Source organism: Myxine glutinosa, chromosome 5 (assembly GCF_964187855.1).
Source record: "Myxine glutinosa chromosome 5, kmMyxGlut1.1, whole genome shotgun sequence".
NCBI lineage: Eukaryota > Metazoa > Chordata > Myxini > Myxiniformes > Myxinidae > Myxine > Myxine glutinosa.
Window position 1 is genome coordinate 35246622 of NC_136265.1, and position 18481 is coordinate 35265102.

Consider the following 18481-nt stretch of genomic DNA (forward strand, 5'->3'; position numbering starts at 1 on the left):
AAAGTTGTGGACAGATTCTGACGAAATTTGGCAGAGATGTAGCGTATGTGACAACGACAACAACGTAAACCTCAAAATCCGACGATTGATATCAACTCTCCTGTATCCCCTCTTTCTGCAGTCGCACCCCTACCTCCAAGGTACCTTACCACTACTTCGAGCCAGCCGGAGTGACCGAGTGTGCCACATACCGGCTGCACGAGGTCGCATCGCGTGGTGCTCATCGGTTCATCACAGAGAAGGCTGTTTTTGGACGCTGGGCACTGCACGCAAACACCGTGATCCATAGGAATAAAGGAAACACCCATTTTCCATCTGTAAAGGTATCTGCCGACCATGATGCACTCGAAGGTGCTAAAAGCATCCGGCGAGCCACCAGCGCAGTTTTTCCCAAAACTTACGAGGGCTTTCAACGAATCACCTTTGCTTTCCCAACATGGCCTCTCGCACAGGTTTCCTGACATGGTATCACGATTCGGAGCTGCTCATGTATTGTTACTCGTATCCGGCTAGGATTTATTTGACAGATGGTGTAGATTGTTGCCCTTTCTGTGGCGAAGATCTTTTAGTTTGGTTCTTAAATTGGTCCACAAAGCTCTTGTGGCTGGTAGTCTGGTAGAGCAGAACAGTCGACTCGGAATTTGCAGAGCTAACTTTATTTATCACGTTCTAGGGATGGATGATTTTAAACCATTCCAGATGGCTGGAGTTGGCCATCTACTTGTGAATGGGAATTGTGTATCAAAAACACAACCGTTTTGATTCCCGTTAGTTTGTCCGAATCGCTGCCTTGGAGAAACCGCTTGATCAAAGTCTGTGATCCAACAGATAAAGAACTCCATTTTGAGTTGAAGCATCGTTATCACATGACTTGTGTCCAAATGTTACTTGCAACCTTGAGTACAATGTTAATGTAATAGTCATAAAAGTCTCCTTTTAATCTTTAATTTATTGGTTGGCTGTGATGGGTATGAGATACACACACGGATACTTTGAGGCCTGGCAGGTCTGCGTTCTATCACCTGAAAGCCACCCACATATGGAGATAGAAGCCAAGAACAGCAACTTACACGCACATTTTCATATATGTGCGTGCACATGAAAGTAAATACTTTGAGACCTGGGAGGGCTCTGTTCCACCTTCAGAAACCTGCACATGGAGAAAACATCCAGTGACACATGCACATCCTAAACAGAGACAGGGATGTGAGATGGTTGGCCTTGAGGTATGCGCACTCCCCTCTGGCCTGCTTAGCATGGGTTTGGGTCTCGACCCAGCTAAACATGGTCACCCTGGTGATTCATCAATATGTGTGATGGATGTTAAATTGGGTGTCCCGTCTGCCAGCATTAGTTGGTGGACGTTAAAGATCCTTCGCAAAGAGTAGGTGAGCTGTCGCTGGGACCATTAATAAATTACAACTTCCTGTTCTAACCTCCAGGGGGCACTGCATCATCACCCAAAGAGAACTGATGCTGACCCACAGATACGTGTTGCATACGAATGATGATGGCTATCGTTTTGGTGATGCACGTGCCAACTTCGTTGCAAACGTTTACAGAGGCCTAGATAGAATTTAAGCTACACTCATAATTTACAACTTAAAATTAAGTAAAAAAAAACAACATTTTGGAGTTGAATCATTCGTCAATCACAGGGAGATTGGTGGCCAGATGGGGAAGTTTAAAAGAAAATTAAAGATTGTTGAAGCTCGTCAAAAGGTGTTACGAGGTTAACATTGTAGTTGTAACCACAGGGGTCTTCGTAGGTTGAACAACAAATAGGCAACACCCTATCTGATTGGCCATGAGTCTCTGAAAAATCAAAACGGTCAATGGTACCCCGCAAGCGCCGGTGGACAGTCAAGTCATCATCGCTTAAGCCTGCACCATGGGGCCTTTTGTCCTGAGGCACGTGTGCCACTAGTATCGACGTGTCGGTGCACTGAAGCAGACGGATTGGGTGCCAGCTGCGACTCTCCCATAGTTTGGCACGGACACGAAGGTCCCACACTACCAGCAGACCTTCCTCTCCACCGCTCACCGCCTTGTCGTCATCTGCATAGACTGCTGTCACAGCAAGCTGGTGACCACGCAAGGAGAATGCGGGTTGGTGTGCCCGGAGATCCAGCCCCCGTACGAGTCCTTCTCTGCTTCCAGCCACGATCCATTGTGGCGTGGAGGCCACAAAACCTAGGCTTGTGTACTCTGTTGTTGCTGCGCCACCAAACCGCACAAGTTGCCGCCTGCTGTCCGCGCAGTACAGCATCACGGCAGAGCCCTCCGCCCAGCCCGAAGAGCGAATTCCACAAGCCACCCGCCCGCCAGAAACTTCCAAACACGACACAGGTTTTCCATATACACAATGTAATGGCAGCTCTGTCCCACTGTTGTCCGTTGTGCTGCAACAGCACAGGAAGACCGAGTCACCTGCTGCTGCGGCCAATATTGGACCCGTAGTGTCTGCTGTGCTTCCCAATGAGCGTACAAAGCTCACAGGTTGTGGTAGGCTCCTGTTTAGCGTGCCACACCATTGGTCTTCATTAGTCATTACCTCAGCTCTAATCTGGCACCCACTTGCCACAGCTATTACTCCACCATCCACAAGCACACTGCTTGGTGGATTTGACAGTTCTATTTTGTGCACAGGCTGACCCATCTTGTGTGAATCCCAAACAAGCACTGTGCCATTCTCGTATGCTGCTGCTATCACCGTGGACCCGACAGAAACTTGATTGACAATACTATTCTGCTCCATATTGGCATCGAAAATGTGGGGAGCACCAAGATTCGAACCGGTGTCCCATACCGCTACATCCCCAGTGGAATAGCCTGCAGTCACCATTCCATTTGAGGCGTGTGCGGCACAAAGCACCCCACCGGTGTCGTATGTGAGCTTTGTTGCGATACCCGTGCGAGTCCTCCAGTTCACCTTGAGCTGGTGGGCGCGCTGGCGCTCTTCGCACAATGCCCTCTTCCAGCAGCTCCAATCCTCAAGTGTGCAGTCCTTCAAGTACCCCTCAAGCAGGCACAGCCGAAACCAAAGCAGGTTGTCCTCGGCAAGAAGCTTCCAACTCCTGCTCACCTAGACAAAGCAAGAAAATTCATTTTAACGAATCACAAACATCTGCTGTGGAAAGCAGAGCATCTGCTGTAACGCGGGCGGCACTCAAGTAATCGGAAAGTTTGAATTACGGTTTCCATGTGCCTATTGTACAACGATACACATGCGGTGCAAGCGTAAAACTAGCATTCGTCATACGGCCACCAGGATGGCTTAGAGACCTTTCCCATGTTGTTAAGCACTGCCCCTCAAGGGAGTCTCGATCACATGACTGGAAGGTTCTACCTCCCCCCAAACATTTTCGTTTAATCCTATATAGGTATAAAATAATTATCATTTCCTCATCCTCATTGTTTCACTGGCATCGTCATCATATACCAAGTCGCATTCGTTTTGAGGATCCGACAACATTTATGATTGGCTCAATTAGTTTCACAAACTGGCTGGCCATTCCTGATGTTCTCCTGAGACCCTTGCTCTAAGGAGCCATTGGAACACACCAATTGGAACACACCAGTGACGGCAATGCAGCAAAGCAAAGTAATTGCCCGCTAAAACACGTCCACGCTATTGGTTGAAAAATGCCCATCTATCGGACACCCATGCTGCCACGGCTTCCTGCCACCCTAAATTAACAACGCGCCACCCATGGCCTGTTTTCGACTTTATGGTTTTGAAAACAAAGTGGTTGTCCAACTCACCTGTGCACAGCGCCCAAGTCCGAGAACATCAAGATGCGAGAAGATGCGCAGGGCTAGTTCGTAAGGTAGCTGTACGTCGAAAAAAGGCACCGGAGTGAGCTCGTCGATGTCTCGAATCAACTGAGATACCAAATCTTGCTCTTGGAAATGTTGCTTGGCAACATAATTATGCTTCCCTAAGGTCCTTGGTGCTAATGTTGAACGACGACCCTTCTTCAATCCAATATCAAACCCTGCATTCAAACTAGTTTCCAACCACAGTCCTTTAGCTGGTCCAGAATCCAAGAGCCGTTTGGAATTGGGCAGCGTTTGCTGTATTCCCTGATAATATAAGTGTGAAGCCGAAGTTCCTGGCCGGAAGCCTTCGTTCTCCTCAGACTGGCCTAAATCTCCAACAGCCGAAGGTGAAGGTTCCTCCTGCAGAAACGTTCAGTGTAAATGCAAAAGCACAATCTTATTTCCACGTAAAACAAATTTTAATCCATGAACTAGGCTCGTGGAAGATCAAGTTGTCAAAGGTGTTAAAAAGGCAATGTAGGGGCAGTAGGGTCAGTTGTGTACAACAAGCAAAGGAATGAGCTTACGAAAGGGGAGAGTGGGGGAGGGAACACAGCAACCTTGCAAGTAAGAGGGTTGGGATATACAGGAAGGGTCAATGATTGTTTTCGAAAATATCGTGGGTAGGGATGGGGATGGCATGAGATGTGGCGGTGCCCAACTTGCTTGAAACCCAGGAGGTAAGAGCGATTAATTATTGACCAGTCTCTTAAAGACGGTTCCACAAACATGGATTTCCCCCATAAATTATGGCAGAAATCGGGCATTTGTTGAGGTGCAACACAATGGAATATTCTTTTATTTTTTTTTACATCAGTAAGTTGCTCTCACTTTTGGCATTGTTTTTTTTTTTTTTTTTACATCAGTAAAGCCATGGTCCCATAGAGCCTGCGTTGGTATACGATGGTCAACGATGGTAGGATCGTGGAGTCCATCCTGCGTCGACGTACGATTTTGTGGCCATCGTAGGTTGGAAAATCATCTTTTGAAATGTTCAAAAGATGGTCTACGATGGTCCACCATCCTACAATCGTAGACCATCGTACGACGTTGTGCGATATCGTACGACAATCCTGCGAGGACGCAGGATGATCCTGCGTCCTCGTAGCTACTTTGGGGGTATATAAACCCCAGCCATCAGCCATCACTTCATCATCATCAGTTCATGCCGACTTGTTCAGGGTGATCGTGAGCCATCGTAGGTTTGGGCCATCGTAGCCCATCGTATACCAACGCAGGCTCTATGGGACCGTGGCTTTAGTTGCTCTCAATCGGAATGAAGTAGGGGGGAAATCTGTGATAAAAGTGCTTTCTCTTCTTCTTCTTTTCAGGGGTGGGGGCTCAAAGCTGATGGTTCACCTGGTGCACCTAATGCCCTTGCACCGGCCCAGAAGGTGATCTTAGCCGACTTCCAAGCAGATGGAAGACGACCTCTGGCAAATGATAGAGTGAATAGAGCAGAATGTTTGTTAAATACAACATGTTGTGTTTTGATTAAATCCATCTATTTTTAAAAGTTTGTTTTTAAAACGTGGAAAATGCTGTAATTGGAAATGCCATCTTGGAAAGGGGGAGGGGGTCTTGAAGGTGACCAGAGGGTGACGTCTCGGATAACTCGCTTCGTTATTCGTATACAAGCAGATGAAATGTTTTAACATAGGAGACGGTGCCCCTTTAATCACGCCCACGTGGAAATCAAGAAGGTCATCGACCTTCTCGATAACAAACACAAATGCGCTTAGGAAACTGAACTCGAACAGCAGAGAGTGAATAGATTGCTTCGGTTTACCGAGGCAATATGGAAAATCATAAATCACACCCGTGTACCAAGGAAGGGGTTCCGTTTGGCATTTTTAATATGAAATAGGCAAAGCCTAGAAACAAATGAAACCCTTTAGAATTACACTTGAGAATCCTTTAGAATTACACTTGAGAATCCTTTAGAATTACACTTGAGAATCCTTTAGAATTACACTTGAGAATCCGTTAGAATTACACTTGAGAATCCTTTAGAATTACACTTGAGAATCCTTTAGAATTTCACTTGAGAATCATTTAGAATTACACTTGAGAATCCTTTAGAATTACACTTGAGAATCCTTTAGAATTACACTTGAGAATCCTTTAGAATTACACTTGAGAATCCTTTAGAATTACACTTGAGAATCCTTTAGAATTACACTTGAGAATCCTTTAGAATTACACTTGAGAATCCTTTAGAATTACACTTGAGAATCCTTTAGAATTACACTTGAGAATCCTTTAGAATTTCACTTGAGAATCCTTTAGAATTACACTTGAGAATCCTTTAGAATTACCCTTGAGAATCCTTTAGAATTACCCTTGAGAATCCTTTAGAATTACACTTGAGAATCCTTTAGAATTACACTTGAGAATTCTTTAGAATTACCCTTGAGAATCCTTTAGAATTACCCTTGAGAATCCTTTAGAATTACACTTGAGAATCCTTTAGAATTACACTTGAGAATCCTTTAGAATTACACTTGAGAATCCTTTAGAATTACACTTGAGAATCCTTTAGAATTACACTTGAGAATCCTTTAGAATTACACTTGAGAATCCTTTAGAATTACCCTTGAGAATCCTTTAGAATTACCCTTGAGAATCCTTTAGAATTACCCTTGAGAATCCTTTAGAATTACACTTGAGAATCCTTTAGAATTACACTTGAGAATCCTTTAGAATTGCACTTGAGAATCCTTTAGAATTACACTTGAGAATCCTTTAGAATTACACTTGAGAATCCTTTAGAATTACACTTGAGAATCCTTTCGAATTTCACTTGAGAATCCTTTAGAATTACACTTGAGAATCCTTTCGAATTTCACTTGAGAATCCTTTAGAATTACACTTGAGAATCCTTTAGAATTACACTTGAGAATCCTTTAGAATTACACTTGAGAATCCGTTAGAATTACACTTGAGAATCCTTTAGAATTACACTTGAGAATCCTTTAGAATTACACTTGAGAATCCTTTCGAATTTCACTTGAGAATCCTTTCGAATTTCACTTGAGAATCCTTTAGAATTACACTTGAGAATCCTTTAGAATTACACTTGAGAATCCTTTAGAATTACACTTGAGAATCCGTTAGAATTACACTTGAGAATCCTTTAGAATTACACTTGAGAATCTGTTGGAATTACACTTGAGAATCCGTTAGAATTACTTGAGAATCCTTTAGAATTACACTTGAGTATCAGTTAGAATTACACTTGAGAATCCGTTAGAATTACACTTGAGAATCCGTTAGAATTACACTTGAGTATCAGTTAGAATTACACTTGAGAATCCTTTAGAATTACACTTGAGAATCCGTTAGAATTACACTTGAGTATCAGTTAGAATTACACTTGAGAATCCTTTAGAATTACACTTGAGAATCCTTTAGAATTACACTTGAGTATCAGTTAGAATTACACTTGAGAATCCTTTAGAATTTCACTTGAGAATCCTTTAGAATTACACTTGAGAATCCTTTAGAATTACACTTGAGAATCCTTTAGAATTACACTTGAGAATCCTTTAGAATTACACTTGAGAATCCTTTAGAATTACACTTGAGTATCAGTTAGAATTACACTTGAGAATCCTTTAGAATTTCACTTGAGAATCCTTTAGAATTACACTTGAGAATCCTTTAGAATTACACTTGAGAATCCTTTAGAATTACACTTGAGTATCAGTTAGAATTACACTTGAGAATCCTTTAGAATTACACTTGAGAATCCTTTAGAATTACACTTGAGAATCCTTTAGAATTACACTTGAGAATCCGTTAGAATTACACTTGAGTATCAGTTAGAATTACACTTGAGAATCCTTTAGAATTACACTTGAGAATCCTTTAGAATTACACTTGAGAATCCGTTAGAATTACACTTGAGAATCCGTTAGAATTACACTTGAGTATCAGTTAGAATTACACTTGAGAATCCTTTAGAATTACACTTGAGAATCCGTTAGAATTACACTTGAGAATCCTTTAGAATTACACTTGAGAATCCTTTAGAATTACACTTGAGAATCCTTTAGAATTACACTTGAGAATCCTTTAGAATTTCACTTGAGAATCCTTTAGAATTACACTTGAGAATCCTTTAGAATTTCACTTGAGAATCCTTTAGAATTACACTTGAGAATCCTTTAGAATTTCACTTGAGAATCCTTTAGAATTTCACTTGAGAATCCTTTAGAATTTCACTTGAGAATCCTTTAGAATTTCACTTGAAAATCCGTTAGAATTACACTTGAGAATCCTTTAGAATTTCACTTGAGAATCCTTTAGAATTTCACTTGAGAATCCTTTAGAATTACACTTGAGAATCCTTTAGAATTTCACTTGAGAATCCTTTAGAATTTCACTTGAGAATCCTTTAGAATTTCACTTGAGAATCCTTTAGAATTTCACTTGAAAATCCGTTAGAATTACACTTGAGAATCCTTTAGAATTTCACTTGAGAATCCTTTAGAATTTCACTTGAGAATCCTTTAGAATTTCACTTGAAAATCCGTTAGAATTACACTTGAGAATCCTTTAGAATTTCACTTGAGAATCCTTTAGAATTTCACTTGAGAATCCGTTAGAATTACACGAGAATCCTTTAGAATTACACGAGAATCCTTTAGAATTACCCTTTAGAACCCATTAGAATTACCCTTTAGAACCCATTCGTTACCCTTTCGAAACGCATTATAATTACTCTTTAGAACCCATTAGAATTACCCTTTAGAACCCATTCGTTACCCTTTCGAAACGCATTATAATTACTCTTTAGAACCCATTAGAATTAACCTTTATAATTACACTGTGGGTTAGAAAGGTTCTTCTTCATTTATGACGAACGGATGTAGCCAAATATTGAACCAGCTTTACCGCTTAAAAAAAACGCAAGTCGTTCAGTGGAATGTGTAAAGAAGAAGAAGATGAACCGTCTCGTACAGTAGGCACCTACCCGTGCATCCGTTTGTGTCGCCGTGCGCTCTTGTCCCGTTCCCAACACGCTCCTCACGTCATGCTTGCGCTTCAACTCGCGCTTCCATCGCGTACGGAATCCCTCCAGGCTGTCTTCCATGTCTGCGCCAGGTTGCTGTGCGGACAGTTCCTCCACGAACGCCGAGTTACACTGTAACTTACAGTACAGTACAGTTGTAATTGTAATCTTGGGCTTGTCTCACTGCCGTTTAATCCGACTTTATTTTTGGTCTAAAAATAGTTCAATTCCTGTCGTTTGTATCTTTTTATTTCTTATATACAGTATATACAGTATAAGTAAGTGTGAAAAAGGCCAACGTAGCAAACGACGATTGAATATAATTATACACCACCTAAAGTACTCCTACCAACTACACCGCGTTCATAGTTGTTCTACGATAAAGACCGAGACGGAAATTTATGAACACTTGAAGGAAAGGAGAAGATATTGCGAAAGTAAAATGATAAACTCCATCGCAAAGCTGAGGTCCAGCTACTCGTTACTATCTCCAAATGATTGTTCAGGGGGTGTGTCCGTTACCGATCAGGTTGCCATGCCAACCGCTCCCTGGCAACCGTTTCGAATGGAGTGTGTAATATAAGCTGTTCTGTTTGTCTTTCTGTCTGTGAACAGGATATCTCAAAACGTTTAGTTTGGAATCCTTTAGAGTTCAGACGGATTCGGACGACATTTTGTGGAGAGGTTGGGTGCGTGACAAGGACGAAATGATTCGATTTTGGTGAAGATCCAGATTCGGCCTATTAATTGGATAGAAAAAGGTAACATGTTCAACCTGATGGAGGTATGCACCTACAGAGTGCCATTCTCGTTGCCTCCGGCACCAAAGGTGGATGGAGGTTATGGTTACACCCCTGCCCTGTCTGTGTGTCTGTCTGTCTATTTGTGAACAAGATATCTCAAAAAGTGGTGGACAGATTCGGACGAAATTTATCAGAGATGTAGCGTATGTGAAAAGGAGGAAATGATTCGATTTTGGTGAAGATCTGGATTAGGATCCGGCTACTAAAATTTTAAAAGTGATTCTTCACCATTGGGAGATGGGGCCAAAAACGATACACAGCAGGATATCTCAAAAAGTTGTGGACGGATGATTTTGATTACATTTGATTCTGTATTGTGATTTTCTGGTCTACTCTGCAATACAAAACGTAAATTGTCCACCTGGCGGAGGTATGCTCTCTACTGAGTGCTGTTCTAGTTGTTAATGGAACACACCCTTGCTAATTGCTGGGCAATCCTCACTTCAATGATGGAACTGGTTCCTATATATTGTTACGGGTTTAGGGTTGCTCGGACCCGCCAGTCGCCACTCAACCTCCAATCCTGAACCTGCAATCCACGGATAAATCCGCAGCCCAACGGATTGCCAAGCAACGATGGACGCCGATTGGGGCAACTAGCTCTAGCAGGGTCCTCGTGCCCAACGTTGCGTTCACCTTATCTGGAGAGCTACCTGTCCCAACTGGGGAACTGTACTCTCAACTGTATCCCACACTGTATCCATTTATTAAGTACAGCCAAGCGAAACCGTGGGTGGGAGTCAGCTATCTGATGGAGCAAATTAATGGGTCCCAACTTCCCATCGATTTTGTATGTACGCGATATCGAACCAATGATTAATAACTGTTATGGATTCATCACTTCCGTTGTTGTGGTTTTCATCCACTTGAAACATTTCTGGTTCCATGTATTATTATTACTAGGGCATGCCCGTACTATATATAAGCTAGGACGTGCCCGTACGTGGGTGCCCGTTCCTTGCCAAAAAAAAAAAAAAAAAAAAATTTGTGTAGGGGTGTGTGTGTGTAAACATCCTAGGGCGTGCCCGTACGTGGGTGCAAAAAAACATGCGTGCAAACAACAACAAAAAAAAACTTTGAAACCACGTGGCAGTAACGACCACAGAACCCCCCCCCTCTATTTACATGAATGGTTTGGTCCATTCGCAACGACCACAGAACCCCCCCCTCTATTTACATGCAATGGTTTGGTCCATTCGCAACGCCAAAGCGAACGGCGAACGGCTAAATCGCCATAGCTCGGTAAGTACTTGTCCGATTAATTTCAAACCTTGAAAAGGCACATCCTCGGGTCCCCAGCAATATACCTGGCAAGTTGCAAGTATATCGGACCCGTGGTTGTCGAGAAACAGCGGTCACAGACAAACAAACGTACAAACGTACAAACAAACAAACACACAGAGATTACTGGAATTATAGATAGATTGTGGTTTGAGGGAAATGACGGTTATTGTTGTCAAAAGGTAAAAAGGTTAATGTTTGAAATGAAACCGGAACCGGAGGACGACGAAGCGGAAGGAGGAAAAAGAGGGCGGAGCGAGAGAGTCGGGGAAGAAGCTGGTTGCTTGGCGGTCGGGATCGAACGTTGTCGAGCAAGATTCACGTACTTTGGGTTTCCTGGGAAAAGGGATTCCTGCGATAAAGTTGTTATCGCTGTGACTGATCATCCTGCGTGTCAGGTTTGGCGTTAGATTCTGAAGAATCATCGCCTGGTCATTGCGACTCGAGGGCGAGCCGTCGGCCATTTTGACTCGCGCGCTTCGAGCAAACTTTCCTTGCTTCGTCAGCCGTTTCCACCGCTTTCAGACGTATCTGTGGTGTGTGTGTGCACCGAAGCTTTTGACGATTACTTTGCGGCTCGCCGACTGTGAACAGTGAAAGTTCATACCTGGAAGGCGCCTTTGGATTTCCCAGTCGCCGTGAGTGCGCCTTTGTGCCGCTTTAACCGCGTGACCCTTTTCTCTGCTTTGGCCGCGTGCGCCTTTGTGCCGTTTTGGGCAGTGTGACTGTGCCTGTCATCTGAACGAGATTCTGGTTTCGATTCGACATTGTTCCGATGATCACTGGAGGGGATCGGCTCTGAGCTCGAAGTCGGGAATATAGAGACATTGGGGAATGTTCTTTTTCCACTCACTTGGAGCACAGTGAGTTACCTTGTACTAGCTGATGGTACCATCATAGGAGATATATTGATTGTACTCTTGATTCCTATTATTGTTGTACTGTTATTCTTGTGTGATTTTTAATACAATATTTGTTTGTATTATTGGTGTTTGTATTATTTGCAATTGGTGTGGTTTCACCATTGATTTTTGACACAGGATAACATATTTTTCTGCCGTGACTCCTTTCAGGCTCGGAGGTACACCGTGGCCAGGGGGTCGGGGAGGAGCACGTAACACAACCGAGCAGGTTAGAAACCGTTTAGCAAACGAGAAGGCACGCAAGTTATTTACAGCAACCATCAACTATTTACAGAATGCAGTGTCACAAAGAAAGCAATGATCCCTTGGCATGTAAAATATCCCATTACACTGTCTCACTGAAACTATGCCACAAGACATGCACGCCATAATCATCCAGGAAAAGTAGAGAGGAAGAGTACAAATATGTCTTTCTGGTCTTCATCAATGATTTCTCCGACTTTCTGCAAAATCCTCTCTATCTCTTTGCTGATAACTCCACTCTCTGCCGCTCCATATCTCAACCCTCAGATCGGCAGACATCAGCCTCTTCACTCTCTGCAGACCTGGATAACATCATAAACTGGTCAAACAAGTGGAACATGTCTTTCAATCCTGACAAATCTCACACTTTCACTTTGTCTCTCTGAACGACCATCTGGACAACCCTCCCATCTACTTTCTGAACAATCCTCTTGAAGAAGTTCTGTCACTCAAGCTTTTGGGTCTCACTATCTGCCATGATATTTCCTAGGAAAACCACGTATCCAAGCTGGCCTCCAAAGCCAGTCGCCGTCTGGGCATCCTCCGTCGTGCAGTCTTTCTTTGACACTTCTGAGCTCCTCACCACATACAAAGCTTTCATCCACAGCTCAATGGAATACTGCTCTCCCCTCTGGGCTGGTGCTCCTGCCTCACACTTAGCTCGGCTTCACGTAGTTGAAACCAAAGCATTCAGGATCATTGGAATCTCCCGCGATGAACCTGATTCCGAGGGCCTTTCTCTCTCACTGCAGGCAGGTTGGTGGGCTTTCTGTCTTCTACCGACTCCTCTCTGGCCTTGCTCCCCCTGCTCTGTCTGTGCTCTGTCCCCCAAATATTCCTGCGGGACACACAAGATCTGCCAGCAACCCTCTTCTGGTGAAACTGCCAAAATCAAGACTCCCCACTCACCTTCACTCTTTCATTCCTCTTTTCTCCCGTCTCTGGAACAAACTCCCTCACTCTCTTCAATCCCTCTCCTCCCTCCAGGTCTTTAAAACAGCTGTTCACCACCATCTCTTATCTTCCGCTATCCAAAACCTTGATCTTTTCTACCCCCGCCTCTTTCAATCCCCAACTTCTTTCCTGAAATTCCTAGTCGTGTTCATTTGCTTTATGCCATGCACCCCTCCCTCCTCCCCCAGCCCACCCCTTCCACAGATCTACCGATGTCCCTGTTCTCTACTGTTGTTGTGCTTCCCTCTCTCTCCCCCCTCTTGTCTCCCGCTCCCTTCATTGTATGTTTTATGTGTCTGTGCATGTTTTCATGTTCAATGTGTCAGCTCTTACACGAGCCTCGATTCTGTATTGAAATAAATAAATTAATAAATGATAGACGCAGTTTGAGGCTTGTTTAGGTGTGGCCTCTCACTCTACCCACACAAGCAGGCGGGCTTGCATTGATCCCAAAGTGGAGAGAAGTGAATGCGGTGCTGTGTGGTTGTGACATACAGGAGAGTTGCAGCATATGCGGCGTAAGCTTAGAGGAAAAGGTGTAAGGTGGAAAAGGTAATCATCAATAGCTCTTTTGTATCATTGATAACTCTGTACTTCTCAAGTCGACGGATTAGGGGTTCTTAGAGAAAGCAAGAAAAAGATCGTGCAAGTCAGTATAGAACTGCTTCGCGCCAAAGATGGGAGGTGGTGTAGCAGATGAGCGAGGTGTTAGCAGATATCTTTTTTAACAGCTTGTTGGAGTCAGAGCAGGTACCAGGGGATTGGAGAGTAGCAAATGTAACACCTTTATACAACAAACGGTCCCGATTTTTTTTTTTTTTGTATACAAGATCGAGGCTCGTGAAAGAGCGAACATTAATCACACAGAAAGACAAACCGACACATAAAACATATAACAAGGGGAGCGGAAGACAAGATGGGGAGAGAGGGGGAAGGACACAAACGTAACATTTGAGAGCAGGGATATCGAGAGATCTGTGGGGGGGAGAGGGCTTTGGGGGTGGAGAGAGGCATGGGAAGGGGGAGGGGGGTGGGAGAGGTATAAAACATATGGACACTGCAAGGACTTCCAGGAAAGAAGTTGGAATTTAAAAAAAAGTGGATCTGGGGTGAATTAGCGGGGGTAGAAAAGATCAAGGTTTTGCATGGGGGAAGATAAGAGATGGTGGTGAACAGCTGTTTAAAAGACTTGGAGGGAGGAGTGGGATTGAAGGGAGTGTGGGAGTTTGTTCCAGAAGCGGGAGAAAAGAGGAATGAAGGAGTGAAGGTGAGCAGAGAGCCTAGATTTCGGCAGTTTAACCATCAGAGGGTTGCTAGCAGATCTTGTGCGACCTGTAGGAATATTAGGGGGACAAAGCACAGAGAGAGCTGGGGGAGCAAGGCCGTAGAGGAGTCTGTAGAAGACAGAAAGTCCACCTACCTGCCTGCGGTGGGTGAGTATAGAGTGAGTTTTGGAACTATAGACCTGTTAGGTTGACTTCAGTTGTGGGAAAGGTGTTTGAGACATTTATTAACGGAAAGGCCAGGGAACCATTTGATTTGTTTCAAACGAATTAAAGGCAGTCAGCATGGATTTACCAAAGGAAGGTCTTGTTTATCAAATTCATTGGAGTTCTACAAAGTAGTTTCTGATTGGGTGGATGAGGGAATAGCAGTGGATGGAGTATATCTTGACTTTCAGAAAGCTTTTCATAAGGTACCACATTGGAGGTTGTTAGCTAAGGTGAGGGTGTGTGGAGTGACTGGTCAGGTGGAAAATTGGATTGGAAAGCGGCTTTGTGAAATTAGTGAAATTAGTGACATGAAGGGAGAGATATGGTTGTTGTATTTTGGAAATTCTAGATATTTCCATAAATTGGGTATAAGATTAGCAGATGCAGTTAACATAAATTAGAGCAAAGGCGATGACACGCCATCGCAGATCCCCACGCTCCCCACCGAAAGCAAAGTTGAAAGATTGCAAAAGTTTCCACCAGGAATGACCCAGTATAAAATTTTGAGTTTAAGTTTTTGTACAGCGCTCCTTTCATATTCCATCTCCAGGCGCTGCATGACGTCATTGCTGGGCACCAAAGGGAGCCCGGCAATGACGCACACTGAAAGGGAGTACTCAGTTTTCACTCCGGTTGTTTGTTTGTGCGGACGATATCTCAGCCATCCTTTGAGCTAGGAAGCTGAAGTTTCGGCACAATCGTGAGCAAGTGCTTTGGCAAAAAATGTATTTTTTGTTTTTTGATTAATCAATTAATTGATTTGTTATTTAATTATTATCGATTAATTAAGTACTTATTTATTTCCTTTCTCATCTGGGCAATATCTCAGGCACCTTTTGAGCTAGGAAGCTGATATTTGGACATGACTATGACCAAGTGATTTGGCTGTAAAGGCTATTCTTGATTTATTGATTAATCAATTAATTGATTATTTCTTTAATTATTCGATTAATGACTTGATCAATTTTTTTTAAAGTTACAGATTCGGATGAAACAGTGGTGGCTTAGGTATTGTTACGGATTCGTCACTTCCGTTGTTGTGGTTCTCATCCACTGTAAACATTTTTGGTTGCATGTACTATTATTGTTATCGTTTAAGTGAGATAGAAATAACTGTTTTCAAAAGGTAAAAAAAGTTAGTGTTTTAAAAAGAAACCGGAAACCGGATCGGGAACCGGACGAAAAGGAAGAGAAGGAAGAGAAGGAAGAGGAGGAAGAAGAGGAAGAAGAGGTGGAGCGAGAGTAGGTGATAAATGTTGCTTCTGGGACACCTCCGTTTAACATGGGAAATCCCTATCTAATGTCATTTACCCCTTGTCTTTAAAAAAAATCATAAACACCTCTCTTTCTCCCTCTATGAACCTATAATCCTTCTCACCTTATGAACCTATGATCCTTCTCGCCTTATGAACCTATGATTTTCTTCCTTTATGAACCTATAATCCTTCTAGCCTTATGAACCTATGATCATTCTCACTTCCATGTAATTTTTACCCTATTCCCCCCACTAGCCCCTTAATGTAGTTCCTTAGACCACTCTACTAATGAGCCTATAAATATATTATCTCTTTCTAACTTTTTTAAGAGTTCCATTCTCCTATATAACTCATCCCCATCAAGTATATTTATAAAGTATACAGGTTCCTTAACCTTTTGTTGTGAAAGTATAAAGTGGTATGTTTCACGGAGGGTTCTTGTTTGACCTCCTCCTCTCCCACATACCATTTTAAAATTATAATATTTATTATCCGATTGATAACCATTAAAGTTCTCACTCCACTCTAATATATTTTTCTTCCCGCCCTCCATTACCCCACTTAACAAATGAATACGTTTATCCGTCTTGAGAACCTTCTGACCAGTGATTCTCTCAACCTCTTGAATCTGATATTTTTCACATTCGTTATGTTTTCCATTTATATACCAAGGTTGATTACACCTCCACTCTTTAGTCTGGTTGATACTTGGTTCTATCATTTATATAATAGTAAAAAAGGTGGCGGTAGCCCGTTAAAATCCCTAACCCCCCTTTTTAACTTATCACTTATATATATATATCTTATCACTTATAAATATATCTTATCACTTATATATCTTATCACATATATCTTATCACTTATATCTTATCACTTATATATCTTATCACTTATATATCTTATCACTTATATACTTATATAACCATAAGGGAGACTATCAATTCCATTTTCTAAAATAAACCTCTTATCATCAAAAGCCCCCAATGCTTTCTTATTCACCTCTTCTGAATATAATTGATGTTTATAACTTCTTATTCCATTAATCTTTCTAAACTCTTCTTTCTTTGTTGTTAAACAGTTATAATAATCCTTAAAGTTTATTGTTTCTTTAATGACATTTTTCTTTATACCTTTTAACTTCTTATCAGTCTTTTCAACGTTATTCACAATGTATTTATAAGCATAAGCCTTCGACCTCAATCCCACAAATTCACTCATAACATTTCCTCCCAATTCATCCTTGAACTTTCCAATCACCTTTTTATTTTTAGAAGAGAACAACTCACTCTCTGGACTGTAATTACTTGTATCATAGATATTAATGTCCTTTTTCATGTCTGAATAAACATCATCAGTATTAATTTTCAAAATAAAACTATCAGTATCCATATACAACAATGACACATTATCCTTATACTTTGATTTTAGATTAATATAAAAGTAATCATACATTAATGACTTTGACAAGTCAAGAATTGATGTTCCAATGTAAATAGGTTTGTCCATTTCAATACTCTCTTTAACCAAATGGATCGCACAAAAGTTCTCAGTAAAGACCTCAGCTCTAGTAAAACTCGGTCTATTAATTAATTTTGATGCTTGTTCCCAAGATGTTGCTAGTCTGATATTTTGTCTTTTCCTCACATTCTCCATGGTCTTACCAAAGACCGCATTATTCATCAATTTATAAAAGTCTTTCTCAAAATCTGTTTTTGACTCTGTTCTTCTTTGTGTATTAAAATCAATGTACCCCTTTAACCAATGACTTTGATTGAACTTTAGAACCCTGTGGATCTTCTCTACTCTTAGACCTTTTGATAAATATTGTCGCAAATTTCTTTGGTGTAGTACATAATTTTTCTTGTTATATAATGTAGTAAGTAATTTTTCTGTTGATTCACCTATATCAAACGATCGTTGATAATCACTCAACCATTCTTTCTTTGGACTTTCTTTCTCACAAGCAAATGGAAGATCTTTATGTTTGATATGAAGTTCTTCAGGATATTTTAAATCGACCTCAAAATAATAACCAACCTTTGAATCATCCAATTGTTTTTGTGTAGAGATACATACATCTTGTAAAACCTTTGTGTAGTCTTTTTCCTTTACCCATCTTAGTTTCCCATAAGGAAGAGCTTGAGACATTGCCCAGCCATACAAGTTGTTTGCGTCATAGTACATCAAGTAAGAACTCTCTTTCGTTGAATCATAATTTGGAAGATATTTGTTATTTGCTTTTGCGTATCTGCTCGAGCATACTTGTGAAATTCCACCTCTTTTTGCCTTTTCAATCATCAAAAGCATATCGACATCGGTTATCAAATCCAAATCTTGTTTTGTCATTTTCAACATCGCGCTCCAAGCCAATCCAGGTGCTGTGTAGTAGTGAGCAGGATCCAATCCATATCCAGTGCGACAAACAGATCTAAAGGCTTCAAATACATCGGCCAATAAAAGCACATCAGTTTTGAGATACAAATCGTGATACTCACCAAGATTCTTGATGTTATATTTTTCCCCAACATTTTGTGCGTGTACATAATCTTTATCAGATATATGACTGTTGTTTAATTTGTTATCGAAATTTTCTTTTAAAGGAAGTTGTGTTTCATTGAATCTCTCAAATGAGTCCATATAGTCATAGGGGTAAATTCCCTTTTGTGTTAGAAAATCTTTATCTGAAAAA

The 18481-nt window shown here is 41.7% G+C and overlaps 2 protein-coding genes across 5 annotated transcripts in view; one reads left to right on the forward strand and one right to left on the reverse strand.

The window, feature by feature from the left end:
* Positions 1-18481, forward strand: part of LOC137427712 (alpha-N-acetyl-neuraminyl-2,3-beta-galactosyl-1,3-N-acetyl-galactosaminide alpha-2,6-sialyltransferase) — a 59771-nt gene that overhangs the window by 9566 nt on the left and 31724 nt on the right. Inside the window, exon 7 of one of the 4 annotated variants that reach the window (XM_078777868.1) lies at positions 122-945. In XM_078777868.1, the coding sequence (XP_078633994.1) occupies positions 122-461 (340 nt within the window). In that variant the 3' untranslated portion in view covers positions 462-945. Of the gene's footprint in view, positions 1-121; positions 946-8742; positions 8974-18481 lie in introns of those variants that run through there. The other 3 variants (XM_078777867.1, XM_078777866.1, XM_078777869.1) reach the window with 3 other exon arrangements.
* On the reverse strand, positions 932-8931 carry FBXW8 (F-box and WD repeat domain containing 8). The gene is made up of 3 exons (XM_068117394.2): positions 8801-8931; positions 3766-4182; positions 932-3085 (listed from the first exon to the last, which is right to left on the reverse strand). Exons 1-3 carry the CDS (start codon positions 8918-8920, stop codon positions 1685-1687), a joined length of 1938 nt encoding a protein of 645 aa, XP_067973495.2. The 5' UTR covers positions 8921-8931; the 3' UTR covers positions 932-1684.

Excerpts from the sequence above, each read along its gene's own strand:
- FBXW8 (XM_068117394.2), bottom strand. The coding sequence starts at position 8,920 with ATGGAAGACAGCCTGGAGGGATTCCGTACGCGATGGAAGCGCGAGTTG. Across the intron at positions 4,183-8,800 it reads CGACACAAACGGATGCACGG|GAGGAACCTTCACCTTCGGC; the intron begins GTAGGTGCCTAC and ends ACGTTTCTGCAG. Across the intron at positions 3,086-3,765 it reads GACTTGGGCGCTGTGCACAG|GTGAGCAGGAGTTGGAAGCT; the intron begins GTGAGTTGGACA and ends TGCTTTGTCTAG.